This window comes from Ictalurus furcatus, chromosome 15, assembly GCF_023375685.1.
Source record: "Ictalurus furcatus strain D&B chromosome 15, Billie_1.0, whole genome shotgun sequence".
In the NCBI taxonomy this organism is placed as follows: Eukaryota; Metazoa; Chordata; class Actinopteri; order Siluriformes; family Ictaluridae; genus Ictalurus; species Ictalurus furcatus.
This window is the reverse complement of record NC_071269.1, coordinates 25808918-25821707: the sequence shown is the minus strand read 5'-3', so window position 1 is coordinate 25821707 and position 12790 is coordinate 25808918. Positions and strand designations below refer to the sequence as shown.

At 42.6% G+C, this 12790-nt stretch overlaps 1 protein-coding gene across 1 annotated transcript in view; it reads right to left on the bottom strand.

Annotated features, from left to right (window-relative positions):
* LOC128619236 (fibulin-2-like) overlaps positions 1-12790 on the bottom strand; it is a 41575-nt gene that overhangs the window by 22499 nt on the left and 6286 nt on the right. Inside the window, exons 3-6 of the mRNA XM_053643247.1 lie at positions 7035-7146; positions 6480-6603; positions 5101-5287; positions 3255-3473 (exon numbers count right to left, since the gene is read on the bottom strand). Coding sequence (XP_053499222.1) covers positions 3255-3473; positions 5101-5287; positions 6480-6603; positions 7035-7146 — 642 coding nt within the window. The remainder of the gene's footprint in view (positions 1-3254; positions 3474-5100; positions 5288-6479; positions 6604-7034; positions 7147-12790) is intronic.

The following is a 12790-nucleotide window of genomic DNA, read 5'->3' as shown; positions in this document are numbered from 1 at the left end:
GCATACTCATCAACTCATCAACACCTTCTGACCAATCACAGTCCAGAACTCAGCAGCGCCGTGGGATGAAAATAAATACATACATAAATAAATAAATAAATAGCAGAACGTTAAAAACACATCTGCGTTGCCGTGGATCAGAAAACACGTGAAGAAACTAGCTAGCTAACGCTAGGTATCTCCTGTAGGTCACGTTCTTATTGAGGAGTTTCTTATAATAGTCATGTTCCACTAGATCCCTTTAATCAGATGACGAGTGAGTTTACGGCGTCTGCTTGCGCAGCAGCCCGGCGTTCATCGCCATGACGACATCTTTTGAGATTGTCGTCACGTGCAGAGAGCAATCCGTACTCGTCGGATGTTCCCGCAGCTCCTTTAATGCTGCTGTAGATCTCTCGGCGGCCTCCCTGGTACGTTTTCGTCTAAATTTTGGAGGGACGTCCTGTTCTCGGCGATGTCACTGCGGCGTTTTTCCTCCACTTGCTCATGACGGCCTTCACGGTGTTCCGTCGTACATCTAATGTTTTGGAAATTCTTTGATACACCCTTCCCCTGATCGACTCCTTTCCACGCTGAGATCCCGTACAGACTCCGTAAGATCTCTGCGGTCCATCAGCGGTCGGAACGACACCAAGAAGACGTGAGGAAACCCCTACAGAACCCTTCGGGTTTTAATCGGAATAATTTCACTGATGACAGCTGTATGGTAATGACTTTTCAACATGAGATCGAATGTGATTGGTTCATTTTGAACACAGTCTCCTCCCCCCCCGTTACAAAAGGGGTGTGTAGACTTTTTACACCCACTGTAGAGTCGAGTATCAGGAAGAAGAAAAAAAAAAAAACACTGAAATGAGATGTTGAGCTTCTGAATGATGTACCTCAAAAGAACCTGGGGCGTGGTCGAGCACCGCCTGTGGATGAGAGGAGGAGTCGCGGGATTGGATGGAACGGGTGCGTCTGTGCGCGGAGAGCGAGAACGTTTTCCGTCTTTCAGCGGAAGGCTTTAGACCCGCTAAGGAGACTGAAAACAACAGAAACGTCCCGTAGGCCGTTTGTGTTTGCGTTCCTTTTCGATTAAAGCGCTTTAATTGGCCAAGGAGCACTGAGAAGAGTGTTGAAATACAAATAAATACAAATAAAGCGTCACGCTCTCTGAAGCCCGTCTCCTGTGTCCTCATTCCCATCACTGACTAGCATGGTTCTACAAAAACATCTCCGATAAGAAGAACACGGGATCCACGAGGGACGCCGCAGCATACAGCGCAATAACGCGAAAGAAAACATCAATATTATCGGAGAAAGCGGTGGTGTGTCATGCTTTATTACGTTATTACATCGTCTCCTTCCCAGAACTAGCATGAGGCAGAAACGCTCAGCCGTGTGTGTGTGTGTGTGTGTGTGTGTGTGTGTGTGTGTGTCGGAATCAGTCGGCAGCTGTGATCGGAAACGCCGTTAAACCTGGAGAAAGCTGCTTGTTTTTCCAGCATCGCTCCAGTATTTGAAGCGTCTCTATAATTTCCTGCGAAGGTGTTTTTCCTTGCTTTCCTGTTCAGACTCGCCCGTTTAAAGCAGCGCTGCACCGAGGAGCCGCTCTCACGCCGTACAAACATAACACTTACGTCCAGCGCAGACCCAAGCCTCGCCACAAGGCTCTTTAAAAAGGGGAAGCGAGCGTTTTTCTTGGCGAGCGTTTACAAGGATGAGTTCCGCATCACGTCGCAGTATTACGGACTGAGCATCGCACACACGGCCACCGAGCCGAGACGCGTACAGAGCACGTCGACGGAAAACGCCGCCGGCAGTTTATTCACCAGCTTTCAAATAGTTTTCGGAAGTCTGTGTAATTCAAAACGTAGCTACAGTAAAAAAAAAACTAAAAAAAACCCCATTTTTTTGTAAATTACATTTGCAAACGTTTGCAGAAGATTTTATTGAAATAAATCTGTAGGAAGCTTTTTTTGTAAAATAAACTGTAAAAAAAAAAATATATATATATATATATATATATATATATATATGTATATCTATATAAATGTATCATTTCATGTGTTCATGTGTTACTACACGAGTATGACAAGTCTATTCTCTCTAAATGAACGTCTCTCCACTCAGTGGTGTTGATTTCATCATCATCATAAGATAAGATAATAATTTAATAATTTATTAATCATGGCTTTACTTCTAGAAGAAGACAAAAGCCTTTATTTGTCACATACAGTGCCCTCCGTTAATATTAGCACTCTCATGGTTATCAAACATCAATACATCTGGACATTTTGTTAGGATACATGGCATCATGGACTCGATCAAATATCAACAGATATTAAATGAAATCCTGACTGCCTCTGCCAGAAAGCTTCAAACGGGCCGTGGTTGGATCTTCCAGCAGGACAATGATCCAAAACATCATCAAAATCACCACAGAAACGGTTTACTGACCACAAAATCAAGGTCCTGCCATGACCCTCCCAGTCCCCTGACCTGAACCCCATAGAAACCCTGTGGGGTGAACTGAAGAGGAGAGTCCACCAGCGTGGACCTCCAAATGTGAAGGATCTGGAGAGATTCTGTATGGAGGAACGCTCTCAGATCCCTCGCCATGTATTCTCCAACCTCATCAGGTGTTATAGGAGAAGACTCAGAGCTGTTATCTTGGCAAAGCGAGCTAGCACAAAGTATCGACTAAAAAGGGTGCCAATAATTGTTGCACACCTTGTTGCAGAGTATTTCTGTGAATTTTTTGAACGCTTAAACAATAAAGACAATTTTCCACAGCCTTCTTGGTTCATATTTACCACCGAGGGTGCCGATATTAACGGACTGCGGTGTACACGTCATAATATAGTGAAAGTCTGTTTTTCTTTTTTTTTTTTAAAAGTTTTTTAAGCGTTTTACTTCTCCCACAAATGGTTATTTTGCGTTTGTAAATAAAGCGGCTTGTCGAGGCCTTCGTCAGAACCGTGCCACTGAGCTGCGGGTCATAAATACGAACCCGACGCCTCGTTACCTCGAGAGCTGCACACACTCCCGAGTCACATTCAGAACCCGGGTTCGAGCAGCGAGCAGAGAGGATTCATGGCGGTACAGCGCGCCGCGTCAGGAAACTTCGGCATGTTTTATTTGGGTGAAGCACATCGGAGACGAGAAACTCTAGTCATAATAAACCATGAAATGAAGATAAATAACCTGCACACACACACACACACACACCCACACACACACACACACATTAACAGCGTTCCTCTCTTCACCTTGTTGCAGGCACTGGATCCCGTCCGGCTGCAGGATGAATCCAGGGAAACACACACACACGTACGACCCCTGCGTGTTGACACACTGATGATGACACAGCTGCCCGGCGTACACACGGCACTCATCCACATCCTCCAGACCCTCCACCTTCTCCACCATGTTCTCCGTGTCCTCCACCTCTTCCAGAGAAAACGCCTGCTGCTCTGCACCTTCAGAAACTAAACACATCGTCACATGCTCAACAATGTTTAATGGAAACCATTAGGATGCCAAACTTATTTATATATATATATATATATATAAATATCGAGCTGATCACATTAGAAACCATTACAATTTCTTTCATTTAAAATGAACAGGGAAACATTAAAACACTTAATGGAAACCATTAGATCAAATCCATTAGGAAATGAAATTACATTATAAACTAAACATACTGATCTTTGTCTCAACCCAATAAAACCCATGGAACTGTTTAATGGAAACCATTAGGTCAGGTCCATTAGGAAGTGAAACAACATAACAAACTGACTGTTTGGATCTTTAGAGATTTAACCATTAGAAACCATTCAACTGTCTAATGGAAACCATCAGTGCTTTCAACCTGAAGTTGATTATTTTCCGATAGCAGCGCGTCCCCAAGTGTTTTATTCTCTCTCTTTTTTTTTTAAAAAAACGCCGCTTTTCATGTTACCTATGAGTCCCTCTGAGTGAGCTGTTACTATAGAAACGATAATGTACTGGAACGAGCACATTGATATAAACCTGTGATTTGGTGTATATATATATATATATATATATATATATATATATATATGTATAAAATAAAGTGAAGCACATACAGATTGTATGCGGTGTGCTGTCCTCGGTCACAGTGTTAGCTGTGTGTGAGTGTGAGTCAGGATAATTCTTCTCCAGCTCTGTAATTCTCTTTATTATGATTCTGATCCAGGAGGGAAATTAAAACCAAATGTAAAACGCTATGCCTGGTGCATAAACACACACCCTCAAACGCACACCCTCAAACACACACCCTCAAAACACACACCCTCAAACACACACTCGCTCTTTACCATGCACCAGAGTGACAGAGTACAGCCAGTTTCGTCTGATTCCAAACCTGGACCCAAACAGGCAGGAAGGCGAGCGCTTCCAGAAGGATCACCTACAGGGGAGTTTCACTCTGAGCTCCAGGAGGAAATAAAAGGGTCTCGGGACGCTGGAACGGGTTTAGAGAACACCGACGCAGCCTGATGGAGCTTTAGAGCTCGCTGGCACTGCTAAAATCACTGCTATAGAACTGAAGCTACGTAAAAATGTTTAATGGAAACCATCAGGTCAGTTCCATTAACACGTGAAACAACGTGGATCTGTAGCAGAAACCACTGGAAAGTGTTCGACAGACAGACAGACAGACAGACAGACAGACAGACAGAAAGACAGACAGAAAGACATGGATAGATAGATAGATAGATAGATAGATAGATAGATAGAAAGCTAAATAGATAGATAGATAGATAGATAGATAGACAGTTAGATAGATAGACATATAGACAGATAGACAGACAGATAGACAGATAGATAGATAAATAGATAGATAGATAGATAAAAAGCTAAATAGATAGATAGATAGATAGATAGATAGATAGATAGATAGATGGATAGATAGATAGAAAGCTAAATATATAGATAGATAGATAGATAGATAGAAAGATAGACAGTTAGATAGATAGACATATAGACAGATAGACAGACAGATAGAAAGATAAATAGATAGAAAGACAGACAGACAGACAGACAGATAGATAGACAGATAGTATATATTGTATAAGTGAAATAAAATACCTCTCCTGGGTGGGCTGGTGGTTCGGGGGTGTGTCCTCTCCCTGACTGTGCTGTGATTGGCCGTGCCCGTCCCCTCACAGCAGGTCAGGAGGGCGTGGCTACAGGTTTCACCCAAAGCTTGTGGAGGGTCACATGACTCTCGCTGTGCTCGTAGACGCAGACCCAGTGCACAACACTTACAGCACTCCTGAACACAGAGACCAAAACATTACCCACAATCCCCTGCTGCATCATTTCTTTTGTTTTTATATAAGGGTTTTTAAAAGGACATTTTCATGAGAAACGTTACATTTTGAAACATCTTTTAAAAATCTTTTAAAATTATTTTCTCCCCCTTTGCTCATGACTAATTCAGTCTGCGTGTTTATTTTTATTTATGAACCATGTTTATAGCATAGAATCACGTCCACAACCAAATATTAAATAATTTAATTCGATTTAGATATCATATTGAATTATTTATTTAATTTATTATATTATAATAATAATAATAATAATAATAATAATAAAAGTCTGATTCCATGAAAAAAACATGATGTACAAACTGATAAAAACACAAAATGGTGATGGAGTCGAGGATTTTGTTTAAATCTCATACAAATGAAATTGTGAGAAGGCGCAAATACTAACCACACCCCATAACCCCGCCCATAACTCCTCCCATAACTCCTCCCACAAGCTCACCGCTAAACTTAACCTTCTCGACATTTGATCCGAATTTGCTAATGTTAGGGAGGAAAAAACGTCACCTAGCCTCTAATTTGAGTTTTAAATCCTTCAAAACATTTAAAGGAAAATCATTTCTTTTCACTTCGAGTACCATTTTGACTCACTTCTACTTTTAATAATGATTTAAAAAGCGCAATTTTTGGCAAGTATACATCTTTATTCATCGCTTGGTCGTTTGGCGTAGGTGTGAAACCAGTTTATTTCCACTCGCAACACGAGCCGCTTAAAGCCAAATCGTGTGGAATGCAGTCGCTTGGAAACGGTGAGGAGGACAGAAAACGTCTGGCGCAGATCCTCTCGCTGGACCGACTGACGCTTTTCCATCGCGCACGGCCCAGTCCGAGGACACGAAGGAGACTGCGGTCCTGTGCACGGACGAGTGTGCAGACGCGGGCCAAAGACATCCTGTGAGTCCAGTTAAGCCACGTGTTGAAAACTCTTTCGCTCACCTCGAAAAAAAAGTGACGTGACTCTACAGTGACGCGACGCTCGATCCAGGATCCGGCTTCAGAGAACTGGAGCAGGACGATCGCGTGATGTTCTGCTCACTCTTACAGTACTTTAACTAGAACTCTCTCTAATCACGCTGCCGTCCAGGCTCACAGAGGATTCCTGCGACGGCTCAAAGAACCCGAGTCCCGTTACTTTACCGTGTACGAGTCGCAGACATCCGCGTCGTCAGCTCCACAGTCACGCCCCCGTCTCGCTGTGTTCGTTCCAGACAAACACCGGGTCTCTCTCAGTGAACTCGAACAGCACTGCCTCTGAACCGACCTGAAACACGACCACACACAACCAACACCGCATTCAACATCACAATCACCGGATATCCTGATCGATCCGTCCTCTCGAACAGCGGCTCTGACCGTAACGCAGGTCTATATTAACGCGCTCGTTATGACACGTTATGGTTTCTATAGTAACGGCTCGTTCACAGGGACGTTTCTGTCGGCAGAAATACGCGAGAACGGTGTGTATTTGAACTGTGTGTGTATTAACGTGTACGGAAGGAGTCTCCAGTGTCAGCGCTGTGTATGTAACAGTCAGAGGTAAAGCTGTAACTTTACATTTTCAACATCTTCGGGACGGAGGAGTTTACGCTTTTCGGGTTAAATGTTTCGTGGATCACAAATGTGTTTCCATGACAACAGTAAACACTGTCGCAAACACTAACTTGACAGTGAATAAATACAGGTAAGAGTTACCAGCAGGTAGAACCCGGTTCCGACGTCACGGGAACCATGTTGTTGCAGTGGCCGTGAGCAGAGGCCCAATTCTCACCAGCTACACAGCACATGCTAAGCTCCCTGGAAGTGACTGGACACACACACACACACACACACACACACACACAACAGTAATATTAGAGTTCATGCACATGTTAATACTACTACTAATAATAGATGAATATCTTTACACCTCCGTCCTCACTGAAAGTGCCAGTGTCTATAAAAATACATGAATATGCAAATGAGGGACCGCCCTCCATTTACTCATGCGATCCCAAAGAATTAAAAGACGGAGATCGGAGACAGAACCGAATCAGAAACAAAAACATTAAATACTGTAATACATCTTATATATATATATATACACACACACACACACACACATATATATATATACCGTATTATTCCATTCTGTGTTTCTATTTTTTTTACGACATTTTACAAAAATATGTTAAATATCTAGTTCCCGTCTTCTCTATATTCCGTGTATAAAACGTTAAACAAAGTGAAGTAACGTACGGTTTTTAAACACCGATTTTAAAAAAATTAACAATAAAATATCAAACTTTATTTTTTTATTGCATTAATTGTACTGCCATATTTGCATAATATATAAGCATATAAACATGAGAATATACTGACATTTCAACACATTTACACTGAAATGGGCGAGACGTACGGCTCGAGCGCGCTCACTACCGCAGCGCCGGTCTGATTCCTGGTCAGTAAACCACACTAAATCGTCCTCGGGTGACGTGGATTTAATTATTTACGTCCATTTTAAACGGCATTAACGATCTGAGTACAGTCTACACGCGTCGAGGACGGTCAGCTTGTTAGGGTCCTTCACAGACGGTTAAACTGAATGACCTCGGTGACCTCAGGATCATACGCCACTGATGTTCAACGTTAATGCCGCTAAAATAACGTTCCGTGATGCCAACAATGTTCCCCACCGAGCCCGGAACAAAGGGAGGAAGTGAGAGTGACCGTGTGTGGTGTTGTGGACCCGCTGATAAGGTTCTACGTGAAGAACAGAGGACGGAAAACCGTCAGCGTAGTGAACACACACACACACACACACACACACACACACTCAACGTGGCAGCGCTCTTCACGGGGTACCCCTCTCCTCTACGTCCCTGTTTAAACGAACGCTCCGGCATCCGTAAGCTGGTTCTAATGCGTTTATGACCGAGCGACACAGTACATGGCTTACATTCCGAGCAATGAATCCAGTTTATTCAGCTCTGTTCACACCGTAATTCACTTTACCGAATTTATACAGCTTTAAAAACACTAAATACATGTTTTACAAATGTTTCTAAAAAACATATTATATATTTAAATACTTAAATAATACATAAAATAACAAATAATAAAAAAAATAAACTGAATAATTACCATTTACAGATAGAATCTTTTAAAGTTTACACTACTCAGAATCTTTTCTGAACGGGAACTAAAACTCTGCACTAGGGTTCTAGAACAAACGCTGAAAGTTCCCACCAAAGGACAAACCAAAGAACCATTCGGGTGCTGGACGGAACCTTTATTTCTGAGTGAGTACATTCTTAATACTTTTACGTAGAACCCAACGACTGTCCCTTTGGAGAACCTTTAATGATTCAATGTACAACCCAACAACTGGGCTTTCCTATCAGAAAAGATTCCGACACAGGGTAGAACCCTTTAAGGAAGCTAAAAACACTTAAATATCCGAGGAACCCTTGAAGAAACCTTCAGGGCTTTAAATTAATTGAGTATACGCACTACATCTCTATTATAATGCACTTTCAGGGTTCTTCAGTGTTTTCCCATTGGGCAAATTTCCCTTAAAGTTTTCTACGAGAGCGTGTCTGTGTATCAGAAAGGGCAAGTGGAACCATTTTAGAGACAGAGAACTCTTTATTATCCAACAAACTTCTAAAGAACCCTCACAGCGTGTACCAAGTACCAGGAAGCTGAATGGTAAAAGCCTGACAGGTTCTCAAAATTAAGGTGAATAATTTGGAGGTTGTTCCCGGTTAACACACACACACACACACACACACACACACACAGTCTTAGAACAAAGAGTTCTTTAAGGGTTCTCTAAGGGTTCATTGGATAAGTAAGGATTCCTGGCTTCCAAAAACAGTTTCTACTTGAAACCCTGTCTGAAACCTTTGCTGTCGTGTTTTTGAAGACACACAGTTCCACCGGTGAGACCTTAAAGGTTCTGATTTTTCAGTGGTCTATAAATGATTCAGCGGATCTAATCAGAACCGTGTGCGGTTCTCAGAGTGAGGAATGTCACTCTCAGAGTTTCAGAGTTTAACAACACTCATTAGGAAACAAAGCAGCTTTCCAGGAATTAATAAATGAGCCAAAGGTCACAGTGGCAAGAAAGAACTTTAAGAACATGAAGAGGAAACCCGGAGAGGAACCAAGACTATAAAAGCAGAACCCGTCCACGTCCTGTCAACTCCAGACAGTGGAATTACAGCAGATGAGGCTCCAAATACAGTCTTAGAAAAGGTTACTTATGGATACTTTGGGTAGATAAGGGTTCTCCACTCCCTACCGGGGTCTTAATGGGAACCCTGCCTGAAAGGCCAACTCTTGGTTCTAAGGTTCTACATAGAGGAACAAACTCATGGACGTTTAGGGTTTTTGATTACGAGAACATTGAGATGAATAAAGTAAAAAAATCGAGGAGAACCTTTTAGCAGGTTCTTTAGAGGTTCTTTGCATTTTTAAGAAGTTCTAACTTTTTGAAGGGTTTCTACTCAGAACCTTCTCTGATGGGTCTGCAGTCTGTATGGTTCAACACGGGAGACAAACTGAAGAAGAAGCGTGTACACATTTTGAAGGTTTCTTCATATGGCTCGCAGTTCTGTGTTTTTAAGGGAGTTCCACTTGGAACTATTATAGGGCTCTTTGTAGAACCTTCACTGGTCTCTAGAGGACACTTTAGTGTCATTTGCACTCATCGCAGCTGAACGTGCCACAACCAGCTATTGAGTTTAAGGGGGGGGGGGGATTACTTTTTCACACGGGTGATATACGTACTGCATAAGGTTCTTCCTTTCCACGAAGGAAACAATCGTTTAAATCCCGTCACGTTCTCTTCGTCGTATATTACATTCTGTTTAAGGATCTGAAAGCATTTATTATGCAAAAATTTAGGAAATTAGAGGGGGGGGGGGCAAATACTTTCTCACACCACTGTAAGCTAACCGCTCCGTGTTTTTTCTCTCTCTCCAGAAGGCGAGTCAGCAGAAAGTTTCTATAAATACCCAGGTTTTCGGGAAGCACCTCACAGTGATGTCATGTTCAGCTTTCGTTTCCGTTTCTCTTTTTTTCCCCGCCTTGTTTTATTTCTACGCTACAGATAACAGTCATGTCCATTCATTTCACAATTTTTGTAAAAAAAAATCTCATTTTCAATCATGTGTGCGTTCATGGACGCCCGTGCCGCCCTTCACAGAGGAGTGGAGGCTGAAAGGAGGCGAACATTAGGTCATTTTCTTGTTCCTGGGGCTTTTTAGGAGAAGGGATAACGTCATAGCTAGCGATGAGGCAATGCTAAAACACAGCGCGCTCGTTTATCACCGCCTGGTACCTCCAACACACACTTCACATCGCTCATCACTAACCAGGGGGTTTCAAAATGTGAAAAAACAAGATTGGTATTAAAAGGTAGCACGAGTATCACACTGCACTCTCTCTCTCTCTCTCTCTCTCTTTCTCTCTCTGATCTTCTCATTTAATCAGCAAAGCATTCACTACAGCTTCGGATATTTCTCCTTTTCTTACTTCGCCTGTGAGAAAGCGCGTCCGAGTCTAAACAAGCGGCGACGACCCTACGGGCCTCGGCACGGAGTCATTACTCATGGAGATTATCGCTAATGCCTTTTCCTGCTCCACAGGATGTCATCACTCTGTAACTCTTCCATTTACTCACTGACCCTGACCAGTGAACTCGAACTGGACCGATCTGTCCGAAAAAAAAAAAAAAGAAATGAAAAAAACGCTGACGGAGGCAGAACCCGTCCTCGCACGGCTGCACTTTTCTAACCGACTTTTACAACAAAAAAAACTCAGACCGCAAAACCCAAAAAACGCCCTCTGATCACGTGAAGAACGACGGGATCTTCAATACAGTTCTATATTTCTATAACATTTCTCATTATAAGATTATTATATAACAAACACTGAAGCATACTGACCTTGAAGCATATTCCTAAACGATTTCAAGCTTAAAACAGCAGATCATTTTGCTCTTTTATGAATTTTTGTGTTTTTTTTTTTAAAGTATCTAGAATAAGACGAGTTTGTAACGAGTAAAAAATATCTAGAAATACGATTAGTAATGTTATACTTATCAAAAAGCAATCTAATGAATAGGCGAACCTGCCGATATTTAAGACATGCTGAGATATCACTGCTGTGTAACATCTACATTTATTTATTTATTTATTTATTTATTTATTTATTTTCAGAGACAAAATGAAGCTCCTGAAAGTCCAATTTCAGTGAAGCACAGCATAACTCCACCCCTTTTTTACATTTACGCTACTCTACACCGTTTTGGTCTGGTACAAATTTCTTTCAAACCTTCCACTAGTGCAGCTCGGCCACTGCAGCGCTTCAGCTACCACAGACACACACTCTTACTTCTGTCCTGACGGGACGGCTAATCCTACTCATCTTATTCATTTGTGGATCTGTTTTGGAATAATCCTTACAGAAATCCACAGGAATTTACATTGTCGGTTGTGTGTTTAATGCGTCGCTCTTATTGTGCTCGTTTTCTTTGCTTGGTTTGCCTGTTATAAAATAAATAAATGAAGTCTGCATTTTCATGAGCTGCACGTTTCTCGTGTAAATGCGTAAATGTTTACGAATGAATGTATTCATGTTATTGAGTGCAATAAATGAGTGCTGAAATGTCCTGTGCTGCGGACGTGCGCGTGTCATCACTCCGTCATGATTACGGCGAGGGATCCGCGGTCCTCCCCGTCACTCCGCTAAACCACATCACGGCCGTAAATAAAGCGTGGTGAGTAAAACTCCGTTTGAGCCGAAGCCCTGCCTCGAGGCCGACACACTCACACACCACACACCACCATCAGCACGGATTCTGCGAGGAAATGTCACGCATTCCTATTAACTCCAGATGTTGGAGCAGGTCTGAACAGCGTCACCGTGCTGGAGAGAAACTCAGCATCCGGCTGCACGTCAGCTCCCAAAATATATACTCCACCATAAAAACCCTACAGCAGAGTTCTCTAAAACTCAACTCCTTCTGATTTATAGCACAAATCCTACTGCTGTAGAAATACAGTTTAACTGCAGCGCCGCTTAATTCCACATTCTGACTGGTGAGACACACAGAGGGAGACACACAGAGGGAGAAAGAGTGAGACAGAGTGAGACAGACAGACTGAGACAGAGTGAGTGAGACAGAGGGAGACAGAGTCAGTGAGACAGACAGAGGGAGACAGACAGAGGGAGAAAGAGTGAGTGAGACAGAGTGAGACAAACAGACTGAGACAGAGTCAGTGAGACAGAGGGAGACAGAGTCAGTGAGACAGACAGAGGGAGAAAGACAGAGTGAGACAGACAGAGGGAGACAGACAGAGGGAGACAGTCCGAGCAAGACAGACAGAGTGAGACAGACAGAGACAGACAGAGTGATACAGTCAGAGTCAGACAGACAGACAGAGGGAGACAGACAGAGTGAG